Raw genomic sequence first — 17,176 nt, forward strand, 5'->3', positions numbered from 1 at the left:
TTTCAGTCCTAAGAAAGAGAAAGAGCCTTCTGTCGCTCCATCCTCTCCTGAGCCTCGTGCTAGGGGAGTCCATAGGCCAAGCTGTGAGCACAAGGTGAGTGGGCTGCTGTGAAGAAAGGTGCCACATTTCACTTAAACCAAAGATTTATTCAGAAGCAACTTACAGTGATATGAGAAATAACCCGCCACCATCAGATTGGAATTAAAAGCCATTCACCATAAAGCTTGGGAAGAAGTAAACAAACCCACTCAATCCTGCCCATTTAAAGGATAGCACACATATGTTTTGTCATATTTAATATGAAGCAGCCTTTCTCCTCTGACCCATGGTCATTGTTCCTCCTTCTGATTGTTACTTTAAACTCCACACAGGCGCAACATTGTATAGTGGGTTACACAAACATTCTAACCCTCAGACAGATTGCCTAGCTGTAAACGAAAGTCGAAAGTCGCCAAATGTGTACAGTTTTCATAATATGATTACTATTCAAAACCAGTGAAAAATCAAATCTAGGAACAGCAAGTCCCAGACCTATTATGTCTTACTGAGGTAGTTAAGGGCTCAAAAAGATCCATCTACGGCCCTCATATGTAAGGCAAGAGAACGAGGTGTCTACAGATCTCTGAATATAACTGTATGCAAATGTACCCTCCCAGCAAGGTAACAAAACAAAGTGTTACTAACCCCATCGGAACACAAATAGACACTGATTCATTCTATTGTCAAGGTATTGGAACACACTGTCTACAAATTCTACCTGAACACAGACAAAAACTCACACATTAAAGGACAGGAAATGTTGCAGTACCTTCCTGTAGCCCCGGGAACTCAGACAGCTGTGGAAGGAGGATGGCTTGAGTCCCAGAGTTTGAGACAAGGCTAAGGTGACATGGTAAGACCCATCTTGAAATAATAAACAAAAAAAAACAAACAAATAGCTTTTTCCTTAAATTTTTTTTAAAATTAATATAACATCCACAACTGAAGTCGCTACTGTTTTTTTTCACTAATATAAAACACTGATTGTAAATCGTATTATCTTTAATCTGTATACAGAAACCTGCTGTCAGTTATAATTTGTCACGGTATTAAATGATCATTGACAGTAAAATATACGCTGTTTCAGATATGCATAAAGTGTGAGGGAAAGAGGCATCTTCAGACCAGTGAAACGGAGCAGTAAATACACTTGTCAGAAAGTCAACAGGCAGAGCAAGCACATCAAATTGGAATGCATTCATAACCAGTAGCGCCTCTCAGAGCCTTGCTGTCATTCTGTCTCACTTCTCTTTTGAAATGGACCATTGGCTGCTGCAGCAGACATCCTGGACAAACTCGGCTGGAAAAGCATCTCGGTTTCATTTCTAGATTCACAACTCAGGGGATGAGACAAATGAGGCCCCAGTAAGTGCCTCAGAGTAGACCCAGAAGGCAGTCAAGTCTCGCAGACAGCTCTCTTCAAACTCACTCCACAATGTCTTATAGGCACAGACCTTAATCCAGCTGACTGGTAAAGTCAAACAGTGAAAACATCTGTCTACATCAAAATACACTCTTTCATGAAGCTCTTCTCCACAACGTCCCTGGTTAGTGTGGATGGCCTGGCGATTTATTTGCTCAGCACATCCATTCTCTTTCTTAGTGGTGTTGATCTACTTGAACACTACCCAACTTTTCAAACATGTGTGAATTCTTTGTACACTCTGAAAATAAGAGACCATAAAATATCGCCTGATGGCTCCTGCCAAAATAAGAGCCTCATAGCAAGAGATCGACAGTACAAGACCGTGAGGATTCTGGGAATTACAGAACATTTCAAAATATCTTGGCATTCCTTACACATTGACCTCGAAAACTGAATCTCCAGAGCCCACTGAAACACTGCTGCTGATCTTCTCTGATTGGCCTATTTAGACTGCCGATTCATGGAAACAGCGGGCTGAGGATCTGCTCAGAGGTAGAATGCTTGCCTGGCCCATGAAGAGTTCTGAATTTGACCCTGCACTGTCCCCCTTCCCCAAGAAGTACTGACAGATGCTTTCTGTAGCTTGAATGTGAAACGCCCCTCCCAGGCTTGTTTCAATACTTGGTGCCCTGCTGGGGCTGTTGTTTTAGAGGGTTGTGGAACCTTTAGGGCCTGGGCATCCTCTGGAGGAAGCGGGACTCCTTTGGAGGAAGTGGGGCTCCTCTGGAGGAAGTGGGGCTCCTTTAGAGAAAGTGGGTCTCCCACACTGGAGCACTGGACTGAGCTCTCAAGGTCCCAATGAGGAGCAGAAGGAGGGAGAACAGGAGCAAGGAAGTCAGGACCACGAGGGGTGCACCCACCCACTAAGACAGTGGGGCTGATCTACTGGGAGCTCACCAAGGCCAGCTGGACTATGACTGAAAAAGCATGGGATAAAACCGGACTCTCTGAACATGGCGGACAATGAGGGCTGATGAGAAGCCAAGGACAACGGCATGGGGTTTTAATCCTACTTCATGTTCTGGCATTGTGGGAGCCTAGCCAGTTTGGATGTCACCTTCTAGACATGGACGGAGGGGGGAGGACCTTGGACTTTCCACAGGGCGGGGAACCCTGACTGCTCTTTGGACTGAAGAGGGTGAGGGAGAGGAGTGGGGGGAGGGGGAGAAGGGTGGGAGGAGGGGGAGGGAAATGGGAGGTTGGGTGGAGGAGGAAACTTTTTTTCATTTTCTCGATAAAAAAATAAAAATAAAAAAATAAAAAAAAGAGAAAGTGGGTCTCCTCTGAAAGAAGTGGGGTTTCTCTGGAGGAAGTCCATCACTAGGCGCAGGGCTTGAGATTTTATACCTGGACACATTTTTGGTCCCTCTTTGCTTCCTGTTTTGCCAAAATGTGAAAGAATATGGTTCCCAGCTCCACACTCCTGATACATGAAGGGAACCTCTTGCAATTATGCCCGCCCCTCCATGGTAGAGTGCACCCTCAAACTGTGAGCCCCAAAAGCCCTTCCTTGGTTTCTTGTCAAATATTGGTCACAGTCACAAGAAATAAACACAGAATTCCACAGGGGATTATCAAACTGTTTATCCAAATCAATGTACGTGAGAGGTATTGGTGAGGACAGCAACTGTGGGGACCATCAAATGTTCCCAGACAACTACAGAGTGCCTCATTGCATGGTTCAACAGCTTCAAAATTCATTCATTTTCTCCCCTCCGTCTTCACCTTTGTCCTTTTCTTTATGGTCAGACTTACAAAGTATTCTGACCCCCTGAAATGTTTCCTTTGTATTCACATTACAGCGGTAAGGTGGCTAATTTATACATCACAGGAAATAAAACTCCAGTGAATATGGCTGATGCAAAACAGACGTACAGAACCACTGGCAGGTCTGGGTAGTGTCCTTGAAGAATTCCGATGACTGCAGGAATCGCCATTTCTCCCAGGGTACCACCAATTACAAAGAATGCTGCAGACTTCCCAGTTAAGGTGGTGTACTGCTCGATCCAGGAAACGCCACTGGGAAATGTGGTTGCCATCGAGGCTCCATACACAGCAGTCGCGATCCAGAGGCAGAGAGGGCTCTTGTCAAAAAGCACCAGAAACAAAGATGAAGCAAGGCTGCCAATGTTGCTCAACACAATCATGGTTCCAGGCTGTAAGAATGTGGCAAAGAAGATGGCCAGGCCCCTGCAGGCTGCGAAGGCCCCCCAGAAGACAGAGTTCAAGCCGGCTGCTTCAGTTTCTTTCATGCCAACATGGGTGGTGGCAAAGGAGAATACATAAGAACCAAAGGTCACCTCGGCTCCAACATAAAAGAAGAAGAAGATGAAGAGGAGGCAGAGCAGAGCCCAGTGATACTTCGCTCTTTGAACTCTTTGACCAGATGCTGCAGATTTTTTCTGCCTTGAGCGTTTCTTACAAAACAGACCAAACAGAAAGACAGAAACCACTAGCGCATAGGTGCCAATGGAAGCATACGTCCACAGCAGATTCATGTCATCAGGTACCGCAAACAGAGAGTCTGAGGTGGCTTCAGAGGATCGGTTCAGCATTAGAGGGTCAAAGTCGGACTCTGTGTGATTCTGAGTGGACGCTCTTGTACCCCAGGCCAACTTAGCCAGCAGGGGAGCCAGGAAGGCACCCAAGGCGAAGCTGAAGTGCAAGGCCTGCATGTGTGGAGCTCCTTTGTCCCCCCAAAGAGCCAAGATGAGGACATTTGCACCTGCCAATGAAACATGGACAAAATCATCTGCTACACATAGTAACTTAGTAAAATTACGAAAGACCGGGGATGGACAGACCGTTCAGCAGTCAAGAGTACTTACTGCTTTTGCAGAGAACCAGAACTGGGTTTCTAGCATCCAAGTCTGGTGGCTCACAAGCCCCTAAAACTCCAGTTCCCAGGGAGCAGCAACCTCTCACCTCTGTGGACACCTGCATGCATGTGTACTTACCCATACACAGGCACAAATACGTATGCATAGTTAGAAATAATAAAAATAAAAATCTCAAGAACCTTATAAAAACAAAAAAAATGTTTCATTTCTTGTGGGATAATCTTTTTGTTCACTGTGAAGATGTGATTCTGCCAAAGGCGCCTTCTGATTGGTTTAATAAAGAGCTGACTGGCCAATAGCTAGCCAGGAGAGAATAGGCGGGACTTCTGGGGAGAGCTCTGGGAAGAAGAGAGGATGGTTTAGCCAGTAGCTGTGAAGCAACTTGGACATACACTATGGAGGAGAGGCAATGAGCCATGTTTCAGAATATAGATTAATATGAAATGATTAATTTAAGTTATAGTTGGGAACAAGTCTAAGCCAAGGCCAAGCATTCATAATTAATAAAAAGTCTCTGTGTCATTATTTGGGAACTGGCAGCCCAAAGAAAGACCAATTACATTCAGCGCCATTAGAAAGTGGATGAATATGCATTGCACAGTGTGAACATCATAGATGTTCTAAGTTACAAATGCCAATCGTGAGTTGATTATGTGGTTAAGATCTCTAATGTACCAACAGGAACTATGCATTGTAATGTCTCATAGACATGACCTAAAGGCTGGTGGTCACCACCTTCTAGAGCCAGACACAACTGCAAAGGTTTTTTTGTTTGTTTATTTGTTTGTTTGTTTTTGTTTTACAAAATAGAGTCAATACCACACTGGGGGTGTAATGTTTATACACTAACTTATTACTATGTATGTGATAAATATACACAGTAAATACATTGCAGAGTTTATAATACATTATATGATATATTATTATATATTTAATCAATGTATTTCAAAGTTTAATAAACACATTACACATTTTTAGTTTTATGTACTTGGAGCTGGCAGCCCCCAAAGTTTATTTATGTTTGAGCAAAGCAGCCAGTTAAGACCCGGATGCTCCTGTTCCAATAGACAAGAATGTCTTCCAGAAACTGAGCTCACCCTGTCAGAGCAGCTTCAAGGCGAAAAATCATCTCGTCTGTGACTCTTTTTAAAAATCAGGCAAACTCGTAATTCCACCCAGTAATTTTTCAACTAGCTGAAAAGAGGGGATGGATAGAAAGCTGGAATTTGGGGCAAACAAACATCATACACATTGTTTAGGAGGTTTTCAAAAACACAGCAACCTCTGACATAGACTGAGAAAGGTTTCTCAACATAGACTTCTCAGAACTCAAAAGTGGGTGATTTTAGTTGGCTGTCTGTTTCTATGCTTTTACAGCCCAATGTAAGTTCCAACCTTACATTGGGTTGTAATGTAAGGTTACATTACAAATTGGGTAAGTTTGTTCTAATAAGCCATTAATTCTTTTTATTTTAATATGACCAAATTCTATCTCAAAATGAAAGCCCTCTAACTTACACTGTAATTACCCATTAGGAAGGGATCCTTTCTCATTTGGATACTGAAAACCAATACTCCCTCATAGGGAAATGTCTTCTAGTTCACTTATCCACTAACTGTTCAAAACTGGCTCCCTGGTTGGCAAGAAGCATAGTTGCTAGAAGGGTTGACCCTACAACCTCCTCAGAAGGCCACGCCATTTCACAAGGCTTGCAGGTGACAGTGTAATTTAATCCACTTCCCCCAGTCACTAACCTGTATCCAGAGCGCCAAATGAAACACCAAACACAGACATCATGGCAATCAGTAATGGTGCTCTCTTGCAGAAAGGAACAAGATAAAGACCAATTGTGGTAGCCAACATCGCCATCCCTAAAAGAAGGGTGAGAATGTCAGTTATATAGACAGTATTCATGCAGAGTCAAGCCAATGTCCTAAAAACAAAAATGAAAGTAAGGTCGTATGAAAACTAAATAACTTGAGAATTTCTTTATGCAGGTTATATCTTATAAATATTATATTATTTTATGGATTAAATGATTAAAAGTAATTAAAGTAATTAAAATAATTACTGGGTGTGGTGGTATATGATATATGTATATATGTGTGTATATATATATATATAAAACTATGACATGAGTATACCATTGAATACTACTAATAATTTATAAACATAACACAATATCTTTCTAACAAAATAAGATAAGGCTGAAAAAAAATTAGAGGTTTGACATTTATAAACTGAAAGGAATTTGAGGTAGCAAAAAGGCAAAAGAAAGTGCAGTTGTAGAAGTTTGTAGTAAAACTTTGAAATAAATGCAGTGAAGTGCCTGCTGACAGGAAATGTCCTGACTGGGATCTTTACAGACACAGAGAGAAAGTTGTGCACACTTGTGATCCCAGGGCTGAGAAGGAGGCAGCAGGAGCATCCCTGGGGCTTGCTAAGCATCCAGTGTAGCCCTATGAGTAGAATGTGGGTTTAGTGAGGGAACCTTCCTCCAAATATGTGCTGAAGGGGCTGGGAGACGGCTCAGTTGGTAAAGGAACTTTGTCTGGAATGTTCAGGTGGAAGTTTCACCCCAAGTCCCCTCCCCTGGGAGTTGCCTCAGTCCAGACTCCACCTCTGAGAAAACCTGCCAAAGATGAGCCCTCCTCAGAGATGCTCAAGACCACTCCCACAGGGTATTTAAACTGCCCCCCTCCCCCAGAGACCAAACATGTGGTTTTCAGATCTTCCTTTTCCATCTTCTCTCTGGGGGCCTGGAAAGCCATCTGGGAGCATATGTGTCCATTAAACCTGGGCTTTTTCTAATTTGGTTTGATTTGGTTTGATTCAGGTTGGCAGAGAGGCTTATCAGGGTGGAGAAACTTTCCACCTAGGACCTACAGGGCAGAAGAAGAGAATCAGCGCCTGCGGGTTGTCCTTACCTGTTGCTGAAAGCTGAGGTAAACCAGATGCTTCCAACAAGATTTCTTACTGCCTTGAGCCCTAGCTTCAGACCAGTATTCTTCTAGACTGCTCCAATACAATGGGTGCTTCCCCGGCCTCAGGTGGGCCAACAAAACATGGACAGCAAACAAGATGAACCCTGCCCCCTCCGGGTCTATGACCAGCATTCCAGCCTTCCTGAGCCTGACAACAACATCCTATGTCATCTGGGAAGCAGTTACAGAAGAGATTACATTACCCTAATCATTAACAAAAGACCCGAATGTTAGGGCCAAATGAAACCAGTTCTCCTGTACCCAGGCAGCCATTTCCCTATCTCTGTCAAAAGGGACACAGGACTATCTCTGGTGCCCATTAGCGCACCAAAGCACCTTCAGCATTACAAATACCTGTTAAAATCAGAGAGTGACAGAAAGGGTTACTCTCGTTGGGGGCTGGGATTTGATTGAATGGCTTAATTAAAATATCAACCGTTACCCCTACATAAATGTGAATCAGTGATTTGATTCATTTGTTCTAGAATCACTGCGGGATGTCATGTCTACAGAAGCTCCATTTTATGCTAGGCATCCATCTTGGTACCCACCAGGCACTTGTCTCTGACTCCAGGCCCTGGAAGACAAGTTCCCAGGTATCCTGACTCAACGGCGCTCACCTGAAATGTACAGCGGTGACCCTTTATTTGTTATTATACGCTAACTGCCTTTTTTCCTTTTGTAACTTGCTTATGCAGACACCCAAACATTGTTTTCAGTTGCCTTAACTGATTCACTTGGCAGAGCAGAATGGTTTTTGCTGGCTTGCATAGATATGGAAGGTCTTCATGTGGTTCTCTCCTTTAAAAGTCCTTCTCCATACCCCTCCTTCAAGATAATCTCAAATAAATATTTAATTATAATTAGATTGAGTTTGTGGTCTTTTTCCAGGTCACAAGCCTCATAACAAGTGATTGACCTGATTCCGACTTCTACATGCCTATACCTCCCCCCAGTTAGAATAAAATGGTAAAGATATTTGAAACAAATGAGTGTAGCAGATAGCAAGGGAAGTAGAAGATACGTGATTGGGGTGGGTGTATAGCTCAATGGTACAGCACGAGATTAGAAGGCACAGGCCTTGAGCTTGATTCTCTCACCCCAAACTGCATGCACACATAGAATCTTTAAGCTTACGTAGGAAATAGGAGGTATTGTTCACTTATTCGGCAACAGCTGTAGAGAGCATGAGGTCTTTGTGCTCACAGATACACACTAGGGGAACCAGGAATGTTAAACACACAGGCTTGTCTCTTCAACATGAGGGACATGTACCTGTTTTCCACCCAGAAGACTGGGAGTCGATACTGTTAGCAGCCTGGCGAGCTGCGCTACCTGTAAGACTGGGCCACACCCAAATTCCCCAGACAATTACATTTCTCCCAGGCACAACATCCCTAGACCATTATCTTGAGCACTGTTTCTCAGCCAAAAGAACCCATCTTTAGGGAGATGTCACGTGTTCTATGGCCACGACCACACCAGACCTTCTCCTAGGCCCTTAAGCTACTGAACCCTTACCTTTATGGAAAAGGTCACGTGTGCTTTATAAAGGAGCTGTGATGTAGTCACACCTTACGTCTTATTGTGCACATGGACTGAAGTCATTGTTACCAGGAAACTTTTTTTTTTTTTGACAATTGTACTGTACTTAAACATCTAAGAAATAAACTACCCAGTGTCAGACTCTGGGAGTTTGAACCAACACCAGCTAAGTCATGTTAAACTGGATTTTCTGCAGCTGGATAGTGATGGCGTATGCCTTTAATCCCAGCACTCGGGAGGCAGAGGCAGGCGGATCTCTGTGAGTTCGAGGCCAGCCTGGTCTACAGAGTGAGTACCAGAACAGGCCCCAAAGCTACAGAGAAACCTGTGGTCCTAGGAACCTCCAAATATGCAGAACTGTGTGGTCAACCAGTGTGTGACCTGAGGGTGGAGTCTCAGGATTGCTGACACACAGACCTGAGGACTAATGAGTTCCCAGAGGACTCAGTACCGAGTCCCTGCACCGGCTAAGGTAGGCACAGGAACCATGGATGCCCAGTTTCCAGGGAGGATACCCACACTACCCACTTCTGTTGTCAAATCTGAAGTAAGGTTGCAGTTTTCATATATAGAGTCAAGTTGCAAATAAAAGGTGATGTTCACTTACCCAAAAGTAAGAAATGATTCATGCAGTCGAAAAGCACCCCGCCAGCCACAGAGCCGCCCAAGTAGCCGAGGGCCCGGCCCACGAATATTTCCGAAAGGCTGCTGATGTTCCGGTTCACATTTTGTGCCAGGTCTGGAAAAGTGGGCCCCAATATGGCAACAGTCATTCCCTGAAATTAAAAAAGATGAAAGATTTACTTGCAAGCAAGATAATATGTATTTCATTTTTGTCTAAGAAAAAAAAGTGAGGAGTGGGTTATAAAGCAAGAACTTATTTTAAGGCCCATTCATAGTAAGAAAGAATTTCATAGTTATGATACTAATATTACCAGAGCCGTAGACTCTGGTTGGTTGTCTTCATTTCAGAAGTAATTTCCCTTCAAAATTATTTAATTATTTTTTAAAATGTTAAAGATGTATATACTTTTATTTTATGTTTGTGTATGTTTTATGTGCATGTGCACTGTGGTGTGCAGTGCCTCCGGAGGCCAGAGGAGGGCATCAGATCCCTTGGAACCAGTTATTGGTGGTAGTGAGGGCCCATGTGGGTGATGAGAACCAAACCCAGGTCCTCTGGAAGAAGAGTCAGTGTTTATAACTGATGAGCCATCTCTCCAGCCAAAAATGATTTAATGCCTTTTTCCTCTCTTAAATAAGTTAATAAGCAGCTGGAGATAAGCTAGTTAGTTAGTGGTGGTGCACACCTTTAATCCCAACACTTAGGAGGCGGAGGTAGATGGACCTGTGATTCAAGGCTAGCGTGCTCTATAGAGCGAGGTTCTGGGACAGCCAGGGCTACACAGAGAAACCATGTCTTCAAAAACAAAACAAGCAAAAACAGAAGCTCAAGATATAACTCAGTGGTAGAATTGCTGCTGACATGTTCACGCTTACGTTGGATGCCTAGCATAGCAATATAAGCATGATAATCATAATAACAATATGGATGGAGATGCAGCTTGGTTGTAGAGTGCCTGCCTAGCATGTGCAAAGCCTGGGCTCCCTTTCCAGCACTGAACAAAACAGAGAGAAGCTTCAGGAGTTCAAGGTCATCCTCAAGTACATAGTAAGTTTAAATCCAGCCTCAGCTACATGGGGCCTTGTTTCAAAGTAATGAAATATTAAACAAAAACATAAAATATGCATTTGTCACCATTAAATACATTTTTTCCTATAGGTCTATACAACTTAATCTTATCTGTTGTATATTTTTTAACCAAGAAAACCAGCTTATGACACCTGACTTCATCCTCATGTCTCTAAGCTTCTTTCGCCCAATCGTTGGAGATAAGTTAAACAGGCAGAAGACAAAATCTCTGTAAAAGATTTGCCTTCTGCGTCAGAATATTTTACCATTCTGTCTTCAAGAAGGTACAGTTTGGGGACTGGGGACATCAGTTAGTGATTAAAACTGCTGGCTGTTCTCCATAGGACCTGAGTTCGAGTCCCAGCACCCACATGGCAACTCACAACTGTCTCTAACTCCATTTCTGAAGGATCTGATGTCATAGTCTGGCCTCCATGGGCACTGTGCATGCATGTGCTATACAGACATACATGCAGGCAAAACACTGATACATTTAAAAAAAATTTTTTTTAAAAAAGAAAATGTACCATTATGGACGAGGGAAATTTGCACAAAGACTTGAAATGTAGATCTAGGGAAAAAAGGTGGGGATGGGGGAGCCAAAGGACTAGTGATAAAATTTTTCCTCCTCCATAGTTTTTTATTGCAGAAACTGAAGATAGTTGGGACTATTAGTGAACATATCTGTACCACATTGACTCTTAGGTTACCCTAAGGGTACATGTTTCTTTTAGGAGCTATGATTAATAGATTTAGCAGTCTATGCCTGACTAGCATAAAATTGGCAATGGTACATTTACTATCATTGATGGAAACTAAGGCCAATACAGGTTAAAATTCTAATACGTGAATGTAAGATTACTACAAACAGGAAGTCTTATGCAATTATACAAGGAGATGGGACTTTTGTAAGTGCATTGGTTTGGATGAGAATGGCTCCCAAAGGCTCACATGTTTGGCTGCTTGGTTCCCAGTTGGTGGAACTCTTCGGGAAAGATGGGAGGAGGTGTGTCACTGGGGGTGGGTTTTGAGGGTTCAAAGGCCCACAGAACTCCCAGTTAGCTATCCCTAACGACTGCCTGTGGTTGCTGTCTCAATGTCAGTTCTCAGCTACCGCTATGGTGCCATGGCGGCCAACCTGCTACCATGCTTCACCATGATGGCCTAACCCTCTGGAACTGCAAGCCCCAACTTATTTTTTTTTCTTTTATAAGTTGCTCTGGCCATGGTGTTTTATCAATAGAAAAGTAATTAAGGTAAAAGTGGTGTATATATACTATAGCAGTGAAAGGCCTGACCATGTTCGGGTTTTGTTGTTGTTGTTGTTTTGTTTTGTTTTGTTTTGTTTTTTGGTTTTCTTTTTAGAATGTGGAAGACGTTTGGACTTTGGACTAGGAAAGCATTTGATGTTGTGAGCGAGCCTTGGAAGACAGTAATGCAGAGAGCAATCTGGACTATAGAGGCAGTACTCAAGAGGATGCAGAGGGAACAATGTTAGCAATGGCTAATGGCCATTTTCATATTTTGCTAAGGATTTTGTCCTTGTTCTAAGAACCTACCTGAGGCTAAATTTAAATGTTATGGGTTAAATTTGTTGGCGGAGGAGATTGTAAGACAGCTTAGCTAAGCTGAGTATTGACTCAGTTGCTTGATTATTAGCAATGGTTTTTTACAAAGATCTATGATTAAAAAGAATAAGAAGGAGAAAAGAAATAGTAAACACAATTTGGAGAGAAAAAGAGCACCAGGAAACTTAATGTTGGGCCAGGGCTTTTGCTGAAAGAGATAAAAAAAGAGGCCTGATGTGAAATGGAATAGAGGAAGTGAGGAAGTGGTGCTCTTGGGACAAGACCCCGCCCAGTTTAACTCCCAATTTATAAAAGAGAAAGCTTACCCAAAATGCAATCAAAGAGGGGCCAGGTTCCACCAAGGAAGCAGAACTTGGCAGCTTTGGCCGCATGATTCTGGCTTTAGAGTCATGAAGGATACAGGAATAAAGGGGCTGTGGACTCCTCCTTCATCATAAAGTAAAGCTTTAAGTAAAGCTGCTGAAGCCGGGCATGTGGTGGGGGATTCCCTTGACGGAGGTCAGAAAGGCCATTGTGAACGTGAGGCTGTGAAAGTGAAGCCTGGATTATATTGGAGAACACAGAATTTCGGAGATGCCAGAGCTATGGGACGTCTTTCAAGGAGAGCTGCAGAGAGGGAGTGGTACCAGCCTGAGAGAGAGAGAGAGAGAGAGAGAGAGAGAGAGAGAGAGATTGTTGGGTTTTGGTCTTGCTTTGGTCCAGTATTTCCTCACTGTGCCCCAGTCCTCCATTTTGGAATGGTAATGTACATTCTGTATCATTGTATGTTGGAAGTATGTGATGTGCTTTTTGGTTTTACAGTTAAGTGTTTGTCTTGAGTCTCAGAAGAGACTTTGGACTTTCAAACTGTGTTGAGAGTGTACAGACCATAGAGACCTTTGAAGTTGCATTAAATGTATTTTATATTATTTTGTGGCCACAAGTCTATGGGGGTCAGGGAGTGGAATGTTGTAGACTGAATGAGAAGGCACCCATAGACTCATGCTTTACAGTACCTGGTCTCCAGTTAGTAGAACTGTTTGGGAAGGATCAGGAGGTGTGGCCTTTTTGGAGGAGGTCTGCCACTAGGAGTGGGCTTAGAGATTTTCAAAGCTGAAGCTGTCAATTCTGCTCTTTCTCTCTCTCTCTCTCTCTCTCTCTCTCTCTCTCTCTCTCTCTCTCTCTGCTTTGTGGTTGTTGTCTCAACATGTAAATTCCTAACTACTGCTCCAGTACCATGCTTGCCTGCCTGTTGCCATGCCATGATGGTCAGAGACCAGCCCTCCAAAACTGTGAGCCCCACATAAACTCTTTCATAAGTTGCCTTGGTCATGGCAATAGAAAAGTCACCAAGGCAAGAAAAGTGTAAAGTATCCAGATACATTATCAAAGGAAAAATGGATGCTCTTCTGTCTTAAAGCAGGGCAACTGCTCTAAACTAAGAACAATAAGGCCAAAGTAGAATGGGTAAGAATATTGCAGGAAGTACATAGAAGAAGAACTCAGAAAACAACTTTCTGGGACAAGCTGGCTGAGAGTAGATGAGAATTGTTAGAAAGTTTTTCTGGAAACTGAGCATCACTGCTAAGACTCACTGTAAAACTAGGATTTGGTCTTCTCGTTTCCTGGTGTGTTGGTTGGTGCTCAATGGGAAGTGTGAAGGATTTGCTTTGGTATTGTTGCATTTGAGGTGGTTGGCCCAACAGGCAGAGTCACAGGAAATGGACAACATGATTTCCTGTTTCATGCTGTATTTGTGATGTTTTGAAAATCACTTAAGGAAACTAAGCCTTCAGTACTAAAAGAACTAAGGTTATTCCACATTTATGAGATTTTTGAAATTCAGTTTGAAGCACTAATATCACTTTGGCTAAATAAAAAACTATTTTTCATTCACTATAATATTCAATTCTGTTTGAACAATGTGTTAAACTTTTGATATTTTCCTGACCTTTTAAAAATTATATTGCTTTTCCTAGCCAGGCAGTGATGGCACATGCCTTTAATCCCAGCACTTGGGAGGCAGAGGCAGGCAGATATCTGTGAGTTCAAGGCCAGCCTGATCTACAAGAGCTAGTTCCAGGCAGGCACCAAAAATTACAGAAAAATCTGTCTTGAAAATCAAAAAACAACCTCAAGTAACACTGTATCAGCCCCTGGATGATTTGAACACTTTTGGGTGGATCCACTCACTGGCTGCTTTCAGTGTTTATCTCCTAGGTGATGGAAGTTTTCCTGTACAGAGCGCCTAGAGCTATACATAGCTACAGTTATCAAAAAGGTGCTTCCCTCATGGGGCATCCTGAAGAGATCTCCAGCAACAGCCCCGCTTCACTACACAAGTGTCCCAAACACAGTAGCATCAAGCCTGGTTAACCAGATGGCCTGTCAATGGCATCACCAATTGATGGCAACTGGATCCGCTCCCACAGACGTATTAGCCCTTGTGACATAGCCCCTGCTAGACTGCACCCCTTGTGATAACACTCAGGTATCTCCCACTCCACTTACACAAAGTGTGACAGGATTCAGTAGTTAAGGCCAAAGTATATCCACCAAGAAACAGAGGTCAGTGAACCTCTATGACCTGGATCCTGAATAACAGTCTTTAGAAACAACACCATAAGTGGCTCCCTCTGACTGTTGGAAAAGCCCACACCAGTGTTTACACACCAAAGCATCAGCACCCTCCGACCTAGACTGACAGCTCTCAAGACTTATAGCAACCCTGACTAGGAGAAGCAGAGGATATCCTAGGTAGCAACAGCCTAACTCATGGATCAAGACCAATCTGTTTCTGCAAAACCTGGTTTTCTTTCCACATCACTGGCTGTCTTGAGCCCATCCCTTTCTCTACAGGAAGATACTCAGCACCATGGAGGCTATACCAAAGCTAATGCCATGCAACAAAACAGAAAGCTCCAGATGCTGGGTTTAAGGCTAATTAATGCCTCCATATCAGGAAACACTGCCACTAATGGCCAACATTGTTTCCGTGTTTCTGCGCCATCACGGTGAATCCCCAGAGGGAGAGGAAAGCTCTCTTTGATACGAAGGACATCACTGCTCGGTGCCTCCTACACTTGCTGGGAATACAGCCCCGACTTTCGAGTTAGTAACGTAGTCACCAGTAAATACAGGGCACTATTCTGAGTGACATTTATGAGAGGTTGACCTTGAGAACACAGGGCCACTGATCATCTATGTGACCACTAAGTCCATAAGTTGTTTTTCCACTAACTGATCTTATTCACCACGACTTCCGGCTAATGGATCACAAAATATGCTTTCCACTGAGCCATGGTCAAGAGCTACATAAACTTAGGGGTAAATGAATTTAACTGAGCTCTGCTAAAATACCCTTGATGGCCATGTTTTCCAGTCACTAGAGACCAAGATTGGTCTATGGGGAATTTCTCCATTCAATGCAGCTTTCCTGTTCATTCAGAACTTGCTATTTGATCTGGCTTTCTCTTGCCTTCTGAGCACCTTTTCATAAGGTTTTTAGACCTCCCACAATCATACCAAAGCAGCCAATATCTAAAATTAGTTCCAATCATGTGCTAAACAACTGAGCTCCTACTGAAGAAAAGTTCTGCTAGGATTCCTGGACTGGATTCTCCTGGGCAGCAGGTGGTGCTGTTGCATTATTTGAAGCTAAGATTTCAGTTTGGGGAAAAGTGTGTTGCAGTAGATCAGATCTGCTCTTGGGAAGGGTGGGAGAACATTCACCACCAGAGAGGTGGTGAGAACTTTCATGTCCATCAACTAGTGGAACAAAATTTGCTTGTAGATCTTCTTGCCCGAGTTGTGGGCTCGTGTGTGTTGCTGAGTAACAGAACGCTGTAGCTAACTCTGCCTGGATTTCACTGCTCTACCGGAGCAGTGAAGCTGACCAGTGGCACACACCTGCAGTCCCAGCACCCAGAAGGCAGAAGTGGGTGGATTGTTATGAGTTTGAGGCAAGCCTGGTCTACATAGCAAGTTCCATATCAGCCAGGGCTGTATAGTGAGACCCTGTAGGGGGGAAAAAAGCAATAAAAAGGATGGCTGAGGAGCTGGGTGTGGTTCAGGTGCAAAAGCGTGTGTGTTGAATGGACAAGACCCTGGGTTCAGTTTACAGCACTAAGGACGATGGTGATGATGGTGATGGTGATGATAGCATTAAACAGATCTATAAAAGAGCTGATAGTGCTGTTGCTGAGTGAATGCTTGAGAAAACCTCTCAGAGGAAGGAAAGGCATAATGTTTGTGGGAGCAGCTAAGGTGGTTTGCTGACGTCCAGAATGGTGGGGGGCAAGCCTGGCTGTCCCAGACTTTTTGGTCATGATAGTTCACTGTGTATCTAGGTTCCCATGATGTGTTACCAGGCGGCTCACTACAAGAAGAAAGTCAGTGACTTTCACAGCCTGCTGTGGTCCTTAGTCACCATGACAACCCAAACAAGAATTCTGACCAATAGCAGGGAATAAAAGGCTTTGAACTCTATTTGACTATGTTCAGTTTGGTTCACAGAGACAGCCATAAGAAGTTTCGTGGTATTAGTTTCTTGATAGCATCGTGTAATCTTCCCCTGTGTCAAATCCACTCAAGAGATACAAACAGGGACAGGCATGGAGGTATACACCTATAATTCTAGTGCCCAGGAGGCTGAGGCAGAGAATGCAGAATTTGAAACCAGCCTGGGCTATACAGCAAGACTCTGCCCCGCCCCCACCCCAGGGGGGCATAAATGTTCCTCTCAGCCACCCTTTGTGGTTTCAGCAGTAAACAAGAACAAAGAAAGTAGAACCATGCAATGAATGGAGATTCCCTTTAGATCAATCAATTATGGTGGAGACAGAAAAGCTTTTCGGGGTTTAAGGATTCAGCCAGTTTTGAGAGACTATCAAAGACAGAAAAAGTAGCTCTCTCTTGGGGGACCCAACCCCACAGCTCCCCCAGATCACAATGACAAAGTAACAGGGAATTTCCCACAGTTCACCTAGGGATTGGCTAAATCACTTCTAATGTGGCGTTTTGTTCTAAGAAAACATTTAAAGTACTGCAGAGCTGATTTCAAAAGAATCTTGTGCAGAG

The 17,176-nt window shown here is 43.4% G+C and overlaps 1 protein-coding gene across 1 annotated transcript; it reads right to left on the minus strand.

Moving 5' to 3' along the window:
• Positions 1 to 3,262: 3,262 nt before the first annotated feature.
• Positions 3,263 to 9,480, minus strand: LOC101999280 (sodium-dependent glucose transporter 1C). Its single transcript, XM_005363545.2, has 3 exons — positions 9,444 to 9,480; positions 6,062 to 6,178; positions 3,263 to 4,191 (listed from the first exon to the last, which is right to left on the minus strand). The coding sequence occupies exons 1-3, from the start codon at positions 9,463 to 9,465 to the stop codon at positions 3,263 to 3,265; spliced, it is 1,068 nt and encodes a 355-aa protein (XP_005363602.2). The 5' UTR covers positions 9,466 to 9,480.
• Positions 9,481 to 17,176: the final 7,696 nt, after the last annotated feature.

This window comes from Microtus ochrogaster, linkage group LG9 (assembly GCF_000317375.1).
Source record: "Microtus ochrogaster isolate Prairie Vole_2 linkage group LG9, MicOch1.0, whole genome shotgun sequence".
NCBI lineage: Eukaryota > Metazoa > Chordata > Mammalia > Rodentia > Cricetidae > Microtus > Microtus ochrogaster.

Excerpts from the sequence above, each read along its gene's own strand:
- LOC101999280 (XM_005363545.2), bottom strand. The coding sequence starts at position 9,465 with ATGAATCATTTCTTACTTTTGG. Across the intron at positions 6,179-9,443 it reads GAATCATTTCTTACTTTTGG|GGATGGCGATGTTGGCTACC; the intron begins GTAAGTGAACAT and ends CCCTTCTTTTAG. Across the intron at positions 4,192-6,061 it reads ATTTGGCGCTCTGGATACAG|GTGCAAATGTCCTCATCTTG; the intron begins GTTAGTGACTGG and ends TTTCATTGGCAG.